This window comes from Pseudophryne corroboree, chromosome 4 (genome assembly GCF_028390025.1).
Source record: "Pseudophryne corroboree isolate aPseCor3 chromosome 4, aPseCor3.hap2, whole genome shotgun sequence".
Classification (NCBI taxonomy): domain Eukaryota; kingdom Metazoa; phylum Chordata; class Amphibia; order Anura; family Myobatrachidae; genus Pseudophryne; species Pseudophryne corroboree.
Genome location: NC_086447.1, coordinates 477,277,903 through 477,300,433, shown reverse-complemented (window position 1 = coordinate 477,300,433; position 22,531 = coordinate 477,277,903). Strand labels below are relative to the sequence as shown.

Genomic DNA, 22,531 nt, shown 5'->3' with positions numbered 1-22,531 from the left:
AAAGGACTGTACCTGATAATACGGTGCTTTCTTTGGTTGTGAGGGAACATGGGGCAAAAATGTAGACTTCCCAGCTGTTGCTGTGGAAACGAGGTCCGAGAGACCATCCCCGAACAATTCCTCACCCTTATAAGGCAGAACCTCCATGTGTCGTTTGGAATCTGCATCACCTGTCCACTGCCGAGTCCATAACCCTCTCCTGGCAGAAATGGACATTGCACTAATTTTGGATGCCAGCTGGCAAATATCCCTCTGTGCATCCCTCATGTATAAAAGTGCGTCTTTTATATGCTCTACGTTCAGCAAAATAGTGTCCCTGTCTAGGGTATCTATATTTTCTGACAGGGAATCTGACCACGCAGCAGCAGCGCTGCACATCCAGGCTGAAGCTATAGCCGGTCTCAGTATCACACCTGTGTGTGTATATATAGATTTCAGGATAGCCTCCTGCTTTCTATCAGCAGATTCCTTCAGGGCGGCCGTATCCGGAGACGGTAGTGCCACCTTCTTTGACAAGCGTGTGAGCGCTTTATCCACCCTAGGGGATGTTTCCCAGCATGACCTATCCTCTGGCGGTAAAGGGTACGCCATTAGTAACCTCTTAGAAATTACCATCTTTTTATCAGGGGAAGCCTTTAACTCTTCAGATGGAGGAAAAGCTACTGGTAGTTTTTTCTCTCCAAACATTATACCCTTTTTTGTGGTACCGGGGTTAACATAAGAAATGTGCAACACATTTTTCATTGCCTCAATCATGTAACGTGTGGCCCTACTGGAAGTTACATTAGTCTCTTTGTCGTCGACACTGGAGTCAGTATCCGTGTCGACATCTGTGTCAACCATCTGAGGTAGCGGGCGTTTTAGAGCCCCTGATGGTTTTTGAGACGCCTGGGCAGGCACAGGCTGAGAAGCCGGCTGTCCCACATTAGGTATGTCGTCAAACCTTTTATGTAAGGAGTCGACACTATCACGTAATTCCTTCCACAGCACCATCCACTCAGGTGTCGACCCCGCAGGGGGTGACATCACATTTACAGGCATCTGCTCCGCCTCCACATAAGCCTCCTCATCAAACATGTCGACACAGCCGTACCAACACACCGCAAACACACAGGGAATGCTCTGACAGAGGACAGGACCCCACAAAGCCCTTTGGGGAGACAGAGAGAGAGAGTATGCCAGCACACACCAGAGCGCTATACAACACTGGGATCCCACTATCAATGAGTGTTTTCCCTATAGCTACTTTTTATATATATATATATATATATATATATATATATATATATATATATATATATATAATCTATACTGCGCCTAAATTTAGTGCCCCCCCTCTCTTTTTTACCCTTCTGTAGTATTCTCGGACTGCAGGGGAGAGCCAGGGAGCTTCCTTCCAGCGGAACTGTGAGGGAAAAATGGCGCCAGTGTGCTGAGGGAGAAGCCCCGCCCCCTTTTCGGCGGACTTTCTCCCGCTTTTTCTGTGATACTGGCAGGGGTAATTTTACATCTATATAGCCTCTGGGACTATATATGATGTATATTTTGCCAGCCAAGGTGTTATTTATTGCCCTCAGGGCGCCCCCCCCCCAGCGCCCTGCACCCATCAGTGACCGAAGTATGAGGTGTACATGAGGAGCAATGGCGCACAGCTGCAGTGCTGTGCGCTACCTTGGTGAAGACTGAAGTCTTCTGCCGCCGATTTTCCGGACCTTCTTCGTGCTTCTGGCTCTGTAAGGGGGACGGCGGCGCGGCTCCGGGAACGAACACCAAGGTCGGGTCCTGCGGTCGATCCCTCTGGAGCTAATGGTGTCCAGTAGCCTAAGAAGCCCAAACTACCACCTGTTCGGTAGGTTCGCTTCTTCTCCCCTTAGTCCCTCGCTGCAGTGAGTCTGTTGCCAGCAGATCTCACTGAAAATAAAAAACCTAAATATACTTTCTTTCTAGGTGCTCAGGAGAGCCCCTAGTGTGCATCCAGCTCGGCCGGGCACAAGACTCTAACTGAGGTCTAAAGGAGGGTCTTAGTGGGAGGAGCCAGTGCACACCAGTAGTCTAAAAGCTTTCTTTATAGTTGTGCCTAGTCTCCTGCGGAGCCGCTAATCCCCATGGTCCTTACGGAGTCCCCAGCATCCACTTAGGACGTTAGAGAAAAAATTATTTATTCCAGTTTGGAATAAGGCTGGTACATAAAATGTAGAAAAAGGTGAAGTGCTGTTAATACATTCCGGATGCACTGTATATAAAAAGTTGGAATAAAACACTTACCTCTCGTCTGCAAGTTCAAAAACCCTCACATCAATAAACACCTCCACGTACCATTACTCACCTTTTTAAAGAAATACACCTGAAAACGGACAGGTCTTTATTGGCCAAATTATGTTATTTATCAAAGTGCAATATTCAATACAGGGGGTGTATTGGTTCTGCACTGTGTCCCAACATTTTTGCCTTAAAGATTTTCCCTACCCTTTTCCTGTTCAGGCAGGGGTGAAGACAAAACAGACTTCCTCGGAAAAATCAATGTGCGTTTGCGATTGAAATGCAAAAAGTAACTCACAAGTAAACTTGCTTGTGAGAATGGCTTGCAGGACCTAACTCCCACCAAATTGAAGTGATCCCAAACAGTTATCAAGTACCATTGCTCGGAGATCCTAATCTGTACTGAAAACCATAATCAAAATCAGAAATTCTTTAGCTCTTCAGTGCAGGTTACACACTAAAAGCAAAAGTCTCATTGCTAGAGAGTTTTAGAGCAGATTTATACCTATGGACAACATTCGTAAGTAACCCTCTTTATGATCATACAAATGTATATGGTAACACAAAATAAAGAGCAACAATCCATTAGCATGAGAATAAACCCAAAATGCAATATGTAAGCAACACACCTTTTTTCTTTAAATGACTTCTGTTAATTGTGTATGTCATGATTCTGTACCTATCTTTAACAAGTCATATTAAATCATCTCCTTACTATATGTAGGGCATGATTAAGTGGTCTGGGCACTCTAGGCTAATGAATTTGCATGCTGGGGGATTGCGTTTCACTCATCTTCCTTCTTCCATCATTCTCCATTGTTTTCTTCTATCTTTAATAATTTTTCTTTGCTGTTCTTTATTATTATCTGTATGTCCCTCTATCCCTACCTACTCCTCTGTTCTTGTTCCTTCTTCCTCACGTCTCATGAGTGTTAGAGTAGAGGGTTGTGTACGGAGATCTGACTGCTGTAGTTACTGAGTGCTGTGAGCTGAGCGGTACAGTGTGTCTCTTATGTCACATAATAATGCTTGAAGCAGATTTTCAGCTACTTTCAGTTTTATGTACTTTTAAAATTTAAACAGTCCATACATGAAAGAACATACTAGGATGGCAATATGAGCGTTTGTCACACAAATTATACACATGTAACACACACACACACACACACACATCAATAAAAGAGGTTGACAAGCAGAAAATAAGATTTTACTTACCGATAAATCTATTTCTCGTAGTCCGTAGTGGATGCTGGGGACTCCGTCAGGACCATGGGGATTAGCGGCTCCGCAGGAGACAGGGAACAAAAATAAAGCTTTAGGATCAGGTGGTGTGCACTGGCTCCTCCCCCTATGACCCTCCTCCAAGCCTCAGTTAGGATACTGTGCCCGGACGAGCGTACACAATAAGGAAGGATTTTGAATCCCGGGTAAGACTCATACCAGCCACACCAATCACACCGTACAACTTGTGATCTGAACCCAGTTAACAGTATGACAACGTAGGAGCCTCTGAACAGACGGCTCACAACAATAACAACCCGATTTTTTTGTAACAATAACTATGTACAAGTATTGCAGACAATCCGCACTTGGGATGGGCGCCCAGCATCCACTACGGACTACGAGAAATAGATTTATCGGTAAGTAAAATCTTATTTTCTCTAACGTCCTAGTGGATGCTGGGGACTCCGTCAGGACCATGGGGATTATACCAAAGCTCCCAAACGGGCGGGAGAGTGCGGATGACTCTGCAGCACCGAATGAGAGAACTCCAGGTCCTCTTTAGCCAGGGTATCAAATTTGTAGAATTTTACAAACGTGTTCTCCCCCGACCACGTAGCTGCTCGGCAGAGTTGTAATGCCGAGACCCCTCGGGCAGCCGCCCAGGATGAGCCCACCTTCCTTGTGGAATGGGCCTCGACAGATTTAGGCTGTGGCAGGCCTGCCACAGAATGTGCAAGTTGAATTGTGCTACAAATCCAACGAGCAATCGTCTGCTTAGAAGCCGGAGCACCCAGCTTGTTGGGTGCATACAGTATAAACAGCGAGTCAGATTTTCTGACTCCAGCCGTCCTTGAAATATATATTTTCAATGCCCTGACAACGTCCAGCAACTTGGAATCCTCCAAATCGCTAGTAGCCGCAGGCACCACAATAGGCTGGTTCAGGTGAAACGCTGACACCACCTTAGGCAGAAAATGAGGACGCGTCCGCAGTTCTGCCCTGTCCGAATGGAAAATCAGATATGGGCTTTTATACGATAAAGCCGCCAATTCTGACACTCTCCTGGCTGAAGCCAGGGCCAGTAGCATGGTTACTTTCCATGTAAGATATTTCAAATCCGCCGATTTGAGTGGCTCAAACCAATGGGATTTGAGAAAATCCAAAACTACATTAAGGTCCCACGGAGCCACTGGGGGCACAACCGGGGGCTGTATATGTAGTACTCCTTTTACAAAAGTCTGGACTTCAGGAACTGAAGCCAATTCTTTCTGGAAGAAAATCGACAGGGCCGAAATTTGAACCTTAATGGACCCCAACTTGAGGCCCATAGACAATCCTGTTTGCAGGAAATGTAGGAATCGACCCAATTGAAATTCCTCCGTGGGGGCCTTCCTGGCCTCACACCACGCAACATATTTTCTCCAAATGCGGTGATAATGTTGTGCAGTCACCTCCTTCCTGGCTTTTACCAGTGTAGGAATGACCTCTTCCGGAATGCCTTTTTCCCTTAGAATTCGGCGTTCAACCGCCATGCCGTCAAACGCAGCCGCGGTAAGTCTTGGAATAGACACGGTCCCTGCTGAAGCAGGTCCCGTCTTAGAGGTAGAGGTCACGGATCTTCCGTGAGCATCTCCTGAAGTTCCGGGTACCAAGTTCTTCTTGGCTAATCCGGAGCCACGAGTATCGTTCTTACTCCCCTTTGCCGTATAATTCTCAGTACTTTTGGTATGAGAGGCAGAGGAGGAAACACATACACTGACTGGAACACCCACGGCGTTACCAGAGCGTCCACAGCTATTGCCTGAGGGTCTCTTGACCTGGCGCAATACCTGTCCAGTTTTTTGTTGAGGCGAGACGCCATCATGTCCACCTTTGGTTTTTCCCAACGGTTCACAATCATGTGGAAGACTTCTGGATGAAGTCCCCACTCTCCCGGGTGTAGATCGTGTCTGCTGAGGAAGTCTGCTTCCCAGTTGTCCACTCCCGGAATGAACACTGCTGACAGTGCTATCACATGATCTTCCGCCCAGCGAAGAATCCTTGCAGCTTCTGCCATTGCTCTCCTGCTTCTTGTGCCGCCCTGTCTGTTTACGTGGGCGACTGCCGTGATGTTGTCTGACTGGATCAACACCGGCTGACCCTGAAGCAGGGGTTTTGCCAGGCTTAGAGCATTGTAAATCGCTCTTAGCTCCAGTATGTTTATGTGAAGAGATATCTCCAGGTTTGACCATACTCCCTGGAAGTTTCTTCCCTGTGTGACCGCTCCCCAGCCTCTCAGACTGGCATCCGTGGTCACCAGGACCCAGTCCTGTATGCCGAATCTGCGGCCCTCTAACAGATGAGCACTCTGCAACCACCACAGAAGAGACACCCTTGTCCGTGGCGATAAGGTTATCCGCTGATGCATCTGCAGATGCGATCCGGACCATTTGTCCAGCAGATCCCACTGAAAAGTTCGTGCGTGGAATCTGCCGAATGGAATCGCTTCGTAAGAAGCCACCATCTTTCCCAGGACTCTTGTGCATTGATGCACAGACACTTTTCCTGGTTTTAGGAGGTTCCTGACAAGTTCGGATAACTCCTTGGCTTTCTCCTCCGGAAGAAACACCTTTTTCTGAACCGTGTCCAGAATCATTCCCAGGAACAGCAGACGTGTTGTAGGGGTCAACTGAGATTTTGGAAAATTCAGAATCCACCCGTGTTGTTGCAGCACTACTTGGGTTAGTGCTACTCCGTCCTCCAGCTGTTCTCTGGACCTTGCCCTTATCAGGAGATCGTCCAAGTAAGGGATAATTAATACGCCTCTTCTTCGCAGAAGAATCATCATTTCGGCCATTACCTTGGTAAAGACCCGAGGTGCCGTGGACAATCCAAACGGCAGCGTCTGAAACGGATAATGACAGTTTTGCACCACGAACCTGAGGTACCCTTGATGTGAAGGGCAAATTGGGACATGCAGGTAAGCATCTTTTATGTCCAGGGACACCATAAAGTCCCCTTCTTCCAGATTCGCTATCACTGCTCTGAGTGACTCCATCTTGAACTTGAATTTTTGTATGTACAGGTTCAAAGATTTCAGATTTAGAATAGGTCTTACCGAGCCGTCCGGCTTCGGTACCACAAATAGTGTGGAGTAATACCCCTTTCCCTGTTGTAGGAGGGGTACCTTGACTATCACCTGCTGAGAAAACAGCTTGTGAATGGCTTCCAATACCGTCGCCCTGTCTGAGGGAGACGTTGGCAAAACAGACTTTAGGAACCGGCGAGGGGGAGACTTCTCGAATTCCAACCTGTAACCCTGAGATACTACCTGCAGGATCCAGGGGTCCACCTGTGAGCAAGCCCACTGCGCGCTGAAATTCTTGAGTCGACCCCCCACCGCTCCTGAGTCCGCTTGTAAAGCCCCAGCGTCATGCTGAGGGCTTTGCAGAACCCGGGGCGGGCTTCTGTTCCTGGGAAGGAGCTGCTTGCTGCCCTCTCTTACCCTTTCCTCTGCCTCGGGGCAGATATGACTGTCCTTTTGCCCGCTTGTTCTTATAGGACCGAAAGGACTGCGGCTGAAAAGACGGTGTCTTTTTCTGTTGGGAGGGGGTCTGAGGTAAAAAGGTGGATTTTCCGGCAGTTGCCGTGGCCACCAGATCCGATAGACCGACGCCAAATAATTCCTCCCCTTTATACGGCAATACTTCCATATGCCGTTTGGAATCCGCATCACCTGACCACTGTCGCGTCCATAAACTTCTTCTGGCAGATATGGACATCGCACTTACTCTCGATGCCAGAGTGCAAATATCCCTCTGAGCATCTCGCATATAAAGAAAAGCATCCTTTAATTGCTCTAAAATCAATAAAATACTGTCCCTATCCAGGGTATCAATATTTTCAGTCAGGGAATCCGACCAGACCACCCCAGCACTGCACATCCAGGCTGAGGCGATGGCTGGTCGCAGTATAACACCAGTATGTGTGTATATACTTTTTAAGGTAGTTTCCAGCCTCCTATCAGCTGGATCCTTGAGGGCGGCCGTATCAGGAGACGGTAACGCCACTTGTTTTGATAAGCGTGTGAGCGCTTTATCCACCCTAGGGGGTGTTTCCCAGCGCGCCCTAACCTCTGGCGGGAAAGGGTATAATGCCATTAACTTTTTTGAAATTAGCACTTTTCTATCTGGGTTAACCCACGCTTCATCACATACATCATTCAATTCCTCTGATTCAGGAAAAACTACAGGTAGTTTTTTCACACCCCACATAATACCCCTTTTTGTGGTACTTGCAGTATCAGAGATATGTAAAGTCTCCTTCATTGCCGTGATCATATAACGTGTGGCCCTACTGGAAAATACGTTTGTTTCTTCACCGTCGACACTAGATTCAGTGTCCGTGTCTGGGTCTGTGTCGACCGACTGAGGTAAAGGGCGTTTTACAGCCCCTGACGGTGTCTGAGACGCCTGGGCAGGTACTAACTGGTTTGCCGGCCGTCTCATGTCGTCAACTGATTTTTGTAATGTGCTGACATTATCACGTAATTCCATAAACAAAGCCATCCATTCCGGTGTCGACTCCCTGGGGGGTGACATCACCATTACCGGCAATTGCTCTGCCTCCACACCAACATCGTCCTCATACATGTCGACACACACGTACCGACACACAGCAGACACACAGGGAATGCTCTATTGAAGACAGGACCCCACTAGCCCTTTGGGGAGACAGAGGGAGAGTTTGCCAGCACACACCCAAGCCCTATATAAGTGTTGTATCCTTATAGCAGCTTAAATATAGTAATATCGCCAAAAAAGTGCCCCCCCTCTCTGTTTTACCCCGTTTCTGTAGTGCAGTGCAGGGGAGAGTCCTGGGAGCCTTCCTCACAGCGGAGCTGAGCAGGAAAATGGCGCTGTGTGCTGAGGAGAATAAGCCCCGCCCCCTATTTCGGCGGGCTCTTCTCCCGGAGTTTGTGAGATCTGGCAGGGGTTAAATACATCCATATAGCCTCAAGGGCTATATGTGATGCATTTTTAGCCATAAAAAAGGTATTATACATTGCTGCCCAGGGCGCCCCCCCCAGCGCCCTGCACCCTCAGTGACCGCTGTGTGAAGTGTGCTGACAACAATGGCGCACAGCTGCAGTGCTGTGCGCTACCTCATGAAGACTGAAAAGTCTTCTGCCGCCTGTTTCTGGACCTCTTCAATCTTCGGCATCTGCAAGGGGGGTCGGCGGCGCGGCTCCGGGACCAGACTCCATGGCTGGGCCTGTGTTCGATCCCTCTGGAGCTGATGGTGTCCAGTAGCCTAAGAAGCCAATCCATCCTGCACGCAGGTGAGTTCACTTCTCTCCCCTAAGTCCCTCGATGCAGTGAGCCTGTTGCCAGCAGGACTCACTGAAAATAAAAAACCTAAAAACTTTTTCTAAGCAGCTCTTTAGGAGAGCCACCTAGATTGCACCCTGCTCGGACGGGCACAAAAGCCTAACTGAGGCTTGGAGGAGGGTCATAGGGGGAGGAGCCAGTGCACACCACCTGATCCTAAAGCTTTATTTTTGTGCCGTCTCCTGCGGAGCCGCTAATCCCCATGGTCCTGACGGAGTCCCCAGCATCCACTAGGACGTTAGAGAAATTATATTATCACTTTCTGATAATTTACAACTATAGCCTCTTGCTCCAGCTTGAAAATGCAGCGGGAGGAGAACCTAATCAAGTGCATTGTACAGGTGTGGAAAGAAGTACAGAAATGGAGTGTTTCTCTTTTTCATAAATTTCTGTAAAGCAAATATTTAGAGAATAAGCCTTATGGGCCCTACACACTGCACGATATTAGTGAAAGATATGAACGAGATACCGTTCATATCTTTCACTTTAGAAACTTCACTGCCCCCCCCCCTGCCCCGGATTGCCCATCAGCCGCATCCGCCGTCGGGCAGCTCAGCGGCGGTTTGCAGAATGTGTAGGGCCCATTGCACTAACAAGATAAACTAACAACTTCCCAATAGCAACATATAAGAGAGCATTTCAAATTCTACTTTTTGAGAGAAAACACTTCAGTAGATTTTGAGTTACCTAAAGAGAGAATCATAGTTCACCAAACACCGTACATGAGTGGTTCCTAAACTCGATCCTCAAAGTACCCCAATAGTCCAAGTTTTCAGGATATCCATGCTTGTGCAGAGATTGTATAATCAAACCGACTTAGGTACTAATTTAAGTCATATGTGCTTAGCATGGATATCCTTCAAATCTGCATTGTCCGGGTGCTTGAGGATCTAGTTTAGGAAACCCTGCCTTACAGAGTACACAAAACTAAAGTGGCGTTCTTCTTGTAAATTACTAAAAATCACTTACTAATAATAATAAAAAACATACCAGTTAATGAATCATCATTAAGTAATAATGTGTTGTTTGGCAAAGTGTGGAATGTGACAATAACTAGATGACAAAACAGAAGGAATACCCACTTGATAGAGCGAGTAAATGGGTTAATGAGAAATGAGGCCAACACAAACATGCAAAAATAACTGACCTGAATCTTTGGCCACCTTCTTGTAAGGTCTAATCATCTTCAACAGCACCTAGAAGTCAGATTTCTAGTCAGTGCCATGACAATAGTGGTTTGTTTCCGCTTTATCTGCTTTTCATAACTTCTAATGCCTCATTAGAAGTCATAACACGTTAGACTGTGGACTATTGTGAACTGATGACCTGTGAATTGTGTTTTCCAATTAACTTACCTAGCTTCCGAATCAGATACTAAAACCAAATGGTGTTCCCCGTTAATCAAGAGGTTCCCCTATTACAGAAGGGGCAGTACATGCCCTGTTATTATCTTGAACACAAAAGAAGGTATCAGGTCAAAAAACCTCACATTCCCCGCACAATAGAAGGTGTTCTTTCCATTTATTAATATTTGATGGCAAAAAAGTAACCAGAGGACGAGTTATTATTCCTCAGCAGTGCTTATGCTACACAAGGAGGTCAATAGAATGATGCTGTGTAAATACAGGGACCTTGATCATCAGGTTAATTAGGCTTTCTGCATTCATGATCTGTCATTGATTAGCTTCTGCTCAAATTTCCAATCAATCACTCTGTGCAACAGTGACAGAAAAATGCAGATACAGTGAATTATTACTTTTCATCAATAATCACTGCTCCAAATCAATAAAAGTATCAACAGCATAATCAGTATATTGACAGCTGCTGCTTATTTGTGGGAAAAGGTGGGCTCACACTGTGCTAGGTTAGCTTGTTAAATATTGCCATCTATTCACTTAATAGAAGTCAGACGTAATATTCAAAAGTCTGTCACTGATGATTATGCATATTTATATACCATAATGAAACAATTAAATACCAAATCCCTTCCAGAAATCAAGAATAGTAGGTAGCAACATTTCTACCTCAAACATCTGACCCTGCAGCATTCCTTTTCCATAGCTACTGTATAACTACAAAACAAATCCCTTTGGTAATTCTGTAGCAGCTATGATTTGGATAATTAAGTACATCTAGTTAGTACAGCTGAAACAGGGACGTAATATATTTTAAAGTGGTTGCTACCTCAGAATCTACTGCAGCAGGAATCTGTTGATTAAGTAATATAACCATCTCTCTATCCAGGAAATGTACAAAGGTAGTGATTTGTATCACAAGTTCTCTTAAATCCTACCTGGTGACATTGAGCTGTCAGTATAGGATGGTCTTCAGTTTGCCGGTGGCTGGGCTCCCGACAACCAGCATACCGGCGCCGGCATACCGACAGCTATTCTCCCTCTTGGGGGTCCACGACCACCCTGGAGGGCAAATAGATAGCGAGGCACCATGCCCGCAGCGTGGCTAGCGCAGCAAGCCTGCAAGGGGCTCATTTGCGCTCGCCCAGCTGTCGGGTATGCTGGCGGTCGGGATTCCGGCTCCGGTATGCTGGCCGCCGGCATAACATACTACACCCGTCAGTATACATTCTTAAGGTTCTAATTTGAAATGCAATGCCAGTATTATGCTTGTGTGTACATGCACATATGGAGTACCGCTCCCATTACATTTGAAAGAAATATTTAAAGATCAACTACACACCTAAAATACAAGTTAGATTCATAAAATAGGAGTTGATCACAATCACAAATAAACATTCGAGAGCTATTAAGGACTACAAATACATGAAAAAGCACGAGATGGTGAAAGGAAAGAAAAAAAAGAAAAAATAGGATTTTAAATTGCCTACCGGTAAACCCTTTTCTCGCAGTCCGTAGAGGATGCTGGGGTCCACATTAGTAACACGAGGTATAGACGGGTCCACTAGGAGCCATGGGCACTCTAAGGGTTTAATAGTGTGGGCTGGCTCCTCACTCAATGCACCTCCTACCAGACTCAGTCTAGAAACTGTGCCCGAGGAGACGGACATACTTCGAGAGACGAAAATCCAGAAGTGGTGAGATTCACACCAGCTCATACATAAGGCAAACCAGGCCAACTAGCCTGAACAACCTCAGCAACAGCTGAAATACAGAACTTAATCAAGTAACAGTACTAAACCAAGTAACAAGGCAGTACTGAACCAGATAACAACAGCAGGAAAATGAAGCGCTGGGCAGGCGCCCAGCATCCTCTACGCACTACGAGAAAAGGAGTTACCAGTAGGTAAATAAAATCCTATTTTCTCTTACGTCCTAGAGGATGCTGGGGTCCATTTAGTACCACGTGGATGTACCAAAGCTCCCAGTACAGGAGGGAGAGTGCGGAGGCTACTGCAGAACCGATTGACCAAACTTTAGGTCCTCAGAGGCCAAAGTATCGAACTTGTAGAACTTAGCAAACGTGTTTGGCCCTGACCAAGTTGCTGCTCGGCAAAGTTGTAAAGTCGAGACACCCGGGCAGCCGCCCAGGAAGAGCCAACCTTACGAGTAGAGTGAGCCTTAACAGATTTTGGACACCTGATCCAGCGAGAAATCGTCTGCTTAAAAGCAGGACACCCAATCTTTTTGGGGTCATAAAGGACAAACAGAGTCAGACTTTCTGTGACGAGAAGTTCTCTTCACATAAATCTTCAAAGCCCTCACAACATCCAAGGACTTTGAGGCAATTGAGGCGTCAGTAACCACTGGCACCACAATAGGTTGGCTGATATGAAAAGCAGACACAACCTTCGGAAGAAATTGCTGGCGCGTCCTGAGCTCAGCTGTATCTTCATGGAAAATTAAGTAGGGGCTTTTTGCAGGACAAAGACCACAATTCAGACACACGCCTAGCAGAAGCTAATGCCAACAGTGTGACCGCCTTCCAAGTGAGAAACTTGACCTCAACCTCCTGTAAAGGCTCGAACCAATCTGATTGCAGGAACTGCAACACCACGTTAAAGATCCCAAGGTGCAGTAGGAAGCACAAAAGGGAGGCTGGATGTACAGCACCCCTTTCAAGAAAGTCTGAACCTCAGGGAGGGAAGCCACCTGTTTCTGGAATAAAATGGACAAGGCCGAAACTCCACCGTAGGAAACTTGTTGGATGCACACAAAGAACCATACTTTTTCCAAATGCGATGGTAATGTTTAGATGTTACTCCTTTTCTAGCCTGTATCAGGGTAGGAATAACCTTTTTCGGAATGCCTTTCCAAGCTAAAATCTGGCGTTCAACCTCCATGTCGTCAAACGTAGCTGTGGTAAGTCTTGATAAGCAAATGGCCCCGGTTGCAGAAGGTCCTCTCAAAGAGGAAGAGGCCTTGGATCTTCCAGCAGTAAATCCATAAGAACCGCGTACCAAGCCCTTTTTTGCCAGTCCAGAGCAATGAAGATCGCCTGAACTCTTGTTCTTTTAATTATTTTGAGAATCCTTGGGATGAGTGGAAATGGAAGGAACACATACACTGACTTGAACACCCATGGAGTTACCAGGGTATCAACCGCCACTGCCTGTGTGTCCCTCGACCTGGAACAAAACCTCCGAAGCTTCTTGTTGAGGCGTGAGGCTATCATGTCTATGGAGGTACGCCCCAAAGACTTGTCACTACTGCAAATACCTCTGGGTGGAGGACCCACTCTCCAGGATGGAGATAGTGTCTGCTGATGAAGTCCGCTTCCCAGTTGTCCACTCACGGAATGAAGGTAGCTGACAGCACTACCGCGTGCTTTTCCGCCCAGAGGATGATTTTTGTTACCTCAGACATTGCAGCTTTGCTCTTCATTCCGCCTTGTCGGTTTATGTAGGCCACTGTTGGTACATTGTCCAACTGAACTTGAATGGCCCGATCTTTTAGAAGATGAGCCACCTGTAGAAGACCGTTGTACACGGCTCTTAGTGCCCGAATGTTTATGGGAAGGCTGGATTCCAAACTTGACCACCTTCCTTGGAAGTTTTCACCCTGGGTGACTGCTCCCTCTGAGACTTGCATCCGTGGTTAGAAGGATCCAATTCTGAATCCCGAACCTGCGGCCCTCCAGTAGGGGAGAAGTTTCAAGCTACCAGATGAGTGAGATTCTGGCTTTCGGCGACAGTCCTATCCTCCGGTGCATGTGAAGTTGAGACCCTGACCATTTGTCCAGGAGAACCAGCTGGAAAGATCGTGCATGAAATCTTCCATACTGTAGAGCCTCATAGGAGGCAACCAACCATCTTCCCCAGAAGGCGAATGCACTGATGAACAGATACTCAGGCTGGCTTCAGGACATCCCGGATCATTGATTGGATCACCAATGCTTTCTCCACCGGCAGAAACACCCTCTGCACTTCCGTGTTGAGAATCATCCCCAGGAAGGACAGGATTCTCGTCGGCTCCAAATGTGACTTTGGAAGATTCAGGATCCAATCATGATCCCGGAGCAGTAGTTGTGAGAGCAATGGACCGCAACAACTTCTCCGTGGACAATGCTTTTTTGAGATCGTCCAGATATAGAATTATGTTCACTCCTTGCTTGCGGAGTAGAAGCATCATCTCTGCCATTACCTTGGCGAACACCTTCGGTGCTGTGGATAGGCCGAATGGCAGCGCCTGGAACTGATAGTGACAGTCCAACAGCGCAAACCTGAGATGAGCCTGGTTTGGCAGCCAAATAGGAATGTGAAGGTACGCATCCTTGATATGCAAGAACACCAGGAATTCCCCCTCCTCCAGACATGAGATCACCGCTCTCAGAGATTCCATTTTGAACTTGAATTCCCCCAAATATGGATTTAACGATTGGAGGTTCAAAATTGGTCTAACCGAACCATCCAGCTTCGGCACCACAAAAAGGTTTGAGTAGTAACCCTCGTTTTCCAGGTGAGAAGGAAATGGAACAATGATATTTGTCCTTTCCAATTTTTGAATGGCTTATTGTAAGATAGCCCTGTCAGCAAAGCTGGTAAGCCGGATTTGAAAAATCTGTGAGGTGGGAGCTCTTGAAACTCCAGTCTGTACCCCCTAAAATACAATATCTTGAACCCAGGGGTCCAGGCCTGAGGATGCCCAAACCTGGCAGAAATTTCGTAGACGTGCTCCCACCTGCCCGACCTCCGGGCTGGGAGGTCCACCGTCATGCTGAGGATTTTGAGGAAACAGAACCCAGCTTCTGTTCCTGGGAACCTGACCGCGCAGGTCTCTTGGATTTTCCCCGACCACCTCTGAAGAAGGTGGAAGGGGACTTGGGACTTAACCTTTGCGGTCTGAAAGGACTGCATTGTAGACGCAGAGAAGGATTTCTTTGACATCGGAGTGGCTGAGGGAAGAAAGGTCGACTTACCCGCGGTTGCCATGGAGATCCACGCATCCAAAGCTTCCCCAAATAGAGCCTGACCTGTGAAGGGTAGGTTCTCCACACTCTTAGATCACGTATCCGCAGACTACTGGCGCAGCCAGAGCCCCCTGCGTGCAGAGATAGCCATGGAAGACGTCAGTGCAGTCAGAATACCAAAAGGTCCTTCATGGCCTTCACCATGAAACCCGCAGAATCCTGTGTGCGACGTAAAAAATAGGATTTTAATACCTACCGGTAAATCCTTTTCTCTTAGTCCGTAGATGATGCTGGGGTCACTTCGAGAACCATGGGGTATAGACAGGATCCGCAGGAGACATGGGCACTTTAAGACTTTTAAAGGGGTGTGAACTGGCTCCTCCCTCTATGCCCCTCCTCCAGACTCCAGTTATAGGAACTGTGCCCAGGGAGACGGACATTTCGAGGAAAAGGATTTATTGTTAAACTAAGGTGAGATACACACCAGCTCACACCTCAAGCACGCCGTACAACATGGCCTTTAACACAACGCAACTCAACCGCATGAACAACATCAGCAACAGGCTGACTATAAACATAACACAACATGTGTGTAACCACAACTAACAACTGCAGATACAGTACGCACTGGGACGGGCGCCCAGCATCCTCTACGGACTAAGAGAAAAGGATTTACCGGTAGGTATTAAAATCCTATTTTCTCATACATCCTAGAGGATTCTGGGGTCACTTCAAGAACCATGGGGTTTATACCAAAGCTCTAGAACGGGCGGGAGAGTGCGGATGACTCTGCAGCACCGATTGACCAAACATGAGGTCCTCATCAGCCAGGGTATCAAACTTGTAGAACTTCGCAAAGGTGTTTGAACCCGACCAAGTAGCCGCTCGGCAAAGCTGTAATGCAGAGACCCCCCGGGCAGCCGCCCAGGACGAGCCCACCTTTCTGGTAGAATGGGCCTTCATCGATTTTGGTAACGGCAATCCAGCCGTGAATGAGCCTGCTGAATCGTATGACAGATCCAGCGCGCAATAGTCTGCTTGGAAGCAGGAGCCCCAATTTTGTTGTGAGCATACAGGACACACAGAGCCTCTGTTTTCCTAAACTGAGCCGTTATGGCCACATAAATTTTCAAAGCTCTGACAACGTCGAGAAACTTAGATTCCAGCAAGGCGTCAGTAGCCACTGGCACCACAATAGGTTGGTTAAGTGGAACGACGAAACCACTTTCGGCAGAAATTGCTGACGAGTCCTAAACTCTGCTCTATCTTCATGGATGATCAAAAAAGGGCTCTTGTGAGAGAAGGCCACCAATTCAGACACCCGCCTGGCGGATGCCAAGGCCAACAGCATGACCACTTTCCAAGTGAGGAATTTCAACTCCACCTTTTGTAAAGGTTCAAACCAATGAGATTGAAGGAATTGCAACACCACGTTCAGATCCCACGGTGCCACAGGGGGCACAAAGGGAGGTTGGATGTGCAGCACGCCTTTCACAAAAAGTCTGAACTTCTGGAAGGGAGGCCAATTGTTTCTGGAAGAAAACCGATAAGGCTGAAATTTGTACTTTAGGCCCGCATCCACACCGGCTTGTAGAAAATGGAGAAAACGTCCTAACTGAAATTCTTCCGTAGGAGCTTTCTTGGATTCACACCAAGACACGTATTTTCTCCAGATACGGTGGTAATGTTTAGACGTTACTCCTTTCCTGGCCTGAATAAAAGAGTGGGGATGACTTCCTTGGGAATACCCTTTCAGGCTAGGATCCGGTGTTCAACCTCCAAGCCGTCAAACGAAGTTGCGATAAGTCTTGGAACACGCACGGCCCCTGCTGTAACAGATCCTCTCGTAAAGGAAGGGGCCAGGGATCTCCTATGAGTAATTCCTGAAGATCTGGATACCAAGCCCTCCTTGGCCAGTCTGGAACAATGAGGATCGCTTGAACCTTTGTTCTTCTTATGATCTTTATCACTTTTGGAACGAGTGGAAGCGGAGGAAAACACGTACACCGACTGAAACACCCACGGTGTCACTAGGGCGTCCACTGCTATTGCTTGAGGGTCTCTCGACCTGGAACAATATCTCTGAAGTTTCTTGTTGAGGCGAGATGCCATCATGTCTATTTGAGGAATTCCCCAAAGACTTGTCACTTCTGCAAAGACCTCTTGATGAAGACCCCACTCTCCTGGATGGATATCGTGTCTGCTGAGGAAGTCTGCTTCCCAGTTGTCCACTCCTGGAATGAAGATCGCTGACAGAGCGCTTTTATGCCTTTCCGCCCAGCTGAGAACCTTTGAGGCTTCTGCCATTGCCGCTCTGCTCTTTGTTCCACCCTGGCGGTTTATGTACGCTACTGCTGTTATGTTGTCCGACTGAATCAAGACGGGCCGATTACGAAGAAGTTGATCCGCTTGCAGAAGGCAGTTGTGAATGGCCCTTAATTCCAGAACGTTTATGTGTAGACACATTTCCTGGCTTGACCATCTTCCCTGGAAGCTTTCCCCCTGTGTGACTGCTCCCCAGCCTCGGAGACTCGCATCCGTGGTCACTGAGATCCAGTCCTGGATCCCGAACCTGCGTCCCTCTAGAAGGTGAGAGTTGTGCAACCACCACAGCAGTGAGATTCTGGTCTTGGAAGACAGGGTTATCCTTCGGTGCATGTGTAGATGGGACCCGGACCACTTGTCCAACAGGTCCCACTGAAACACTCTGGCATGGATCTGCCATACTGAATGGCCTCATAGGCCGCCACCATCTTCCCCAGCAACAGAGTGCATTGATGGATCGATACTTTTGCTGGTTTCAGAATTTGTTTGACCAGGTTCTGAATTTCCAGAGCCTTTTCCACTGGAAGAAAAACTCTGTAATTCTGTGTTCAGAATTATTCCCAAAAACGACAGCCGTCTCGTCGGAACCAACTGTCATTTTGGCAAGTTTAGGAGCCAACCATGTTGCTGCAGAATTGTCAGGGAGAGCGTAAAGTTCTGCAGCAATTGGTCCCTGGATCACGCCTTTATCAGGAGATCATCCAAGAACGGGATAATTGTGACTGCTTGCTTGCGGAGGAGAACCATAATTTTGGCCATTACTTTGGTGAAACTACTCGGAGCCGTGGACAGACCGAACGGCAACGTCTGAAATTGGTAATGACAATCCTCAACGGCAACCCTCAGGTAAGCCTGATGTGGAGGATAAATGGGAACATGTAAGTAGGCATCCTTTATGTCTACAGACACCATAAAATCCCCCTCCTCCAGACTGGAGAGCCCTGCCCGGAGAGATTCGATCTTGAATTTTCTTAGGTAGAAATTTAGGGATTTGAGGTTCAGGATTGGTCTGACTCAGCAGTCTGGCTTCGGGACCACGAACAGGCTCGAATAAAAGCCTTCTCCCTGTTGTGACGGGGGAACCCTGACAATGACTTGATTGTGACACAATTTTTGTATTGCAGCACATACCACCTCCCTGTCAGGAAGAGAAGCTGGTAAGGCTGATTTGAAAAATCGGTGAGGGGGAACGTCTTGAAACTCCAGTTTGTACCCCTGGGACACTATTTCTAAAACCCATGGGTCAAGGGCCGAACGAGCCCAGAACTGACTGAAGAGCTTGAGACGTGCCCCCACCGGTGCGGACTCCTGCAGAGGAGCCCCAGCGTCATGCGGTGGATTTGGCAGAAGCCGGGGAGGACTTCTGCTCCTGGGAACCGGCCACGGCCGGTGATCGTTTACCATTTCCCAATCCTATAGTAGCAAGGAAGGAAGACCCTCTGCCTTTTCTGTATTTATTTGGCCAAAAGTACTGCATCTGATAGTGGTCAAAATTAATACTTACCCGCGGTAGCCGTAGATACCAAATCAGCGAGGCCGTCACCAAACAATACACCACCTTTATATGGAAAAGACTCCATAGCTTTCTTAGAGTCAGCATCAGCATTCCACTGATGAATCCACAATGCTCTCCTAGCTGAGACTGCCATGGAATTGGCCCTTGATCCCAAGAGGCCAATATCTCTCGCAGCTTCCTTTAGGTAGGCTGCAGCGTCCCTGATATAACCTAGTGTCAAAAGAATGCTATCCCTATCCAGGGTATCTATTTCAGATGACAAGTTATCTGCCCATTTTTCGATAGCGCTACTCACCCACGCAGATACAATGGCTGGTCTGAGTAGCGTACCCATGGTGACATAAATGGATTTCAATGCATTTTCCTGCCAACGATCCACAGGATCCTTTAGGGTTGCCGTGTCAGGGGACGGAAGCGCCACCTTTTTGGACAGCTGTGATGGAGCCTTGTCCACAATGGGGGGTGACTCCCATTTTTCCCTATCCCCAGAGGGAAAACTGATACGCCACTGGAATCCTTTTGGGAATCTGGAACTTTTTGTCAGGATTTTCCCAAACCTCTTCACAAAGCGTGTTCAGTTCATGAGAGGGAGGAAACGTTACCTCAGGTTTCTTTCCTTTATACATACAGACCCTAGTATCAGGAACAGTAGGGTCCTCAGTGATATGTAATACGTCTTATTGCCACAATCATGTACTGAATGCTCTTAGCCAGTTTGAGATCTAATCTGGCTTCTCTATAGTCGACACTTGAGTCAGTGTCCGTATCCGTGTCTGCCAGCTGGGTAAATGAACGTTTTTGTGACCCCTAGGGGGTCTGGACTTGTAACAACACATCCTCTACGGATTTCTTCCATGCCTGGTTCTGAGACTCAGATTTATCCAATCTCTTATTTATCAGAGCCACATTAACATTCAGAGCATTCAAAACATTCACCCAATCAGGTGTCGGCGGTGCCGACAGGGTCACTCCCACAGCAGTTTGTGTCCCTGACAGTCTCCTCCTGGGAAGAGCCCTCAGCCTCAGACATGTCGACACACGTGCACCCAACACACACACACAGACACACTGGCCTTAAGAGGACAGACCCACAGTAAAGCCTGTCAGAGGGACACAGAGGGAATTATTGGCAGCTCACACCCCAGCGCCCAACCCGGTCTGAACACCACAGAAATGCCCCAGACCTGCAGCGCTTTTATCATTTATCAACAATGCACCAAAATAGCTGTGCCCCCCACCCCCCGTTTTTCACCCCGATACTCATGCAGCAGTGTGAGGAAGGACCAGCGCCTCTGCAGCCTTGTGAAGAGAAATGGCGCCGGGCTGTGTGCTGTGAGGGCTAAGTTCCGCCCCGTAATGGCGCGCTTCAGATCCGTTTTTTAAATAATTTTTTATACTGGCGGGGGTCCGGACAGTGCCCCGGCACTATGTCCACTCTTGCCAGTCATTATGGAGGTCAGATATGCTGCCCAGGGCGCCCCCCTCGTCCTGCACCCTGTAGTGCCGCTGTGTGTGGGAGCATGGCACGCAGCGCGATCGCTGTGCGGTACCTCAAAGAAGTCACTGAAGTCTTTTCCTACTCACCTGTCTTCTGACTCTGCAAGGGGGGTGACGGCCGGCTCTGGGAATGAGCCCCTAGGCGTACCTAGTGATCAAACCCTCAGGAGCTAATGGTGTCCTGTAGCCAAAGAAGCAGAGCCTTTAAACTCACAGAAGTAGGTCTGACTTCTCTCCTCTAAGTCCCACGAAGCAGGGAGACTTGCCAGCAGTACTCCCAGGAAAATGAAAAACCTAACAAAGTCTTTTCAGAAAAACTCAGTAGAGCTCCTCAGTGTGCACCCAGTCTGCCTGGGCACAGAATCTAAACTGGAGTCTGGAGGAGGGGCATAGAGGGAGGAGCCAGTTCACACCCCTTTGAAAGTCTTAAAGTGCCCATGTCTCCTGCGGATCCAGTCTATACCCCATGGTTCTTGAAGTGACCCCAGCATCCTCTAGGACGTATGAGAAACATTTCAATGTCACTTCTATCCATAATAATATCTAAATCCTCTAGTAACGTGCCTGACCACTTTACTATGGCTTTAGAAATCCATGCACATGCAATAGTGGGCCGAAGTACCACGCCTGAAGCAGTGTATATGGATTTGAGCGTAGTATCAACCTTGCGGTCTGCCAGTTCTTTCAAAGCAGTAGACCCAGGGACAGGTAAAACCAACTTTTTAGACAATCTAGAAACAGAAGCATCTACTATAGGAGGGATTTCCCACGTTTTCCTATCCCCTTCAGGAAAAGGAAAAGAAACCAGAACTCTTTGGGATCTGGAGGTTTTTCCCTGGGTTTTCCCAGGATTTTTAAATATTGCGTTTAATTCCCTAGACGCAGGAAAGGTAAGGGAGTCTTTTGTCTGTAAAAAAAAAGCCTCCTCGACCTGTTCAGGTACCTTGTCAGTAATGTGTAAAACATCCCGGATAGCCTCAATCAGCTGCACCCCTTTAGCAAGGGATGCCTCCACCCTCAGTATGTCCCCATCATACGTATTGGAGTCAGTATCCGTGTCGACTTGCATTACCTGGGCAAGAGCACACTTTTGGGGGCATATACCAGGGGACTTAGATGAGATAGTAGGAGATGAATTCAACAAAACCTCCTCAGATTGTTTTAAAACCTGTGTTACAGTCTCATAATGAGCTATCCTAGATGAAATCTGGGATATCATACCCTTAATAGAAGCCACCCACTTGGGTTCGGGTTCAGAGGGCTGAGATAGTGTATTGCATTCCTGAGTACATGGAATAGACTCTTCTGGAGAAGACATACTCTGCAGCACAAGATACAGAGTCTCTAGACACGGTAATGCGAGACCTATAGCATACACACACACACGAAAATGTCAGACACAGTTTCCCCCAAGTGCCTTCAGAGAGACACAGTTATGGAGCCAGCCCACACAAAGCCCCAGTAGACAGTTATATAATAAATGGCTGGCGCTCACTGAGCAACCTAATAGACTTCACAGTAATGTGACTAAACACTCTACCCTCCCCCCCCCCCCCTTCTATAACCCCCTGGTACCGCACAGGATAGCTGGAATTATGTGGAGGGTCAGCGCTCCCTGTAGTGTTATCTGTAGAGCGAAAATGGCGCTGGATCTGCTCTGAGAAGCTCCGCCCCCTAAAATCTAAAATGGCGCATCTTCCCGCACTTCTACAGATTATACTGGCCTGAGATAATGGTTGCTAGCAGAAGTACAGTGTCCCTGATAGCTTATTTGACCAGTGTAAGGGTGTTTGCGCTGGCCCAGGGCACCCCTCACAGCACCACACTCTGTACCTCTGAGCCCTCCGGAGCGCAGCCACAGCGCTGTGCTCCCACCCTGATGCCGCCATTCTCACCACCGGTGTCCAACTCAGCACCGACGTCTTCTGGCTCTGTTAGGGGGTAGCGGCAGTGCTGCGGGAGCAAGCGGTCGCATCTGGGGCTTGCGATGGACACCCTCAGGAGCTCCGTGTCCTGT

General features: G+C 47.8%; 1 protein-coding gene across 1 annotated transcript in view; it reads right to left on the bottom strand.

The window, feature by feature from the left end:
• The window catches only part of LOC134911518 (protein lin-28 homolog B-like), a 354,771-nt gene that overhangs the window by 292,463 nt on the left and 39,777 nt on the right, over positions 1–22,531 (bottom strand). Inside the window, exon 2 of the mRNA XM_063919682.1 lies at positions 10,000–10,048. Coding sequence (XP_063775752.1) covers positions 10,000–10,036 — 37 coding nt within the window. The 5' untranslated portion in view covers positions 10,037–10,048. The remainder of the gene's footprint in view (positions 1–9,999; positions 10,049–22,531) is intronic.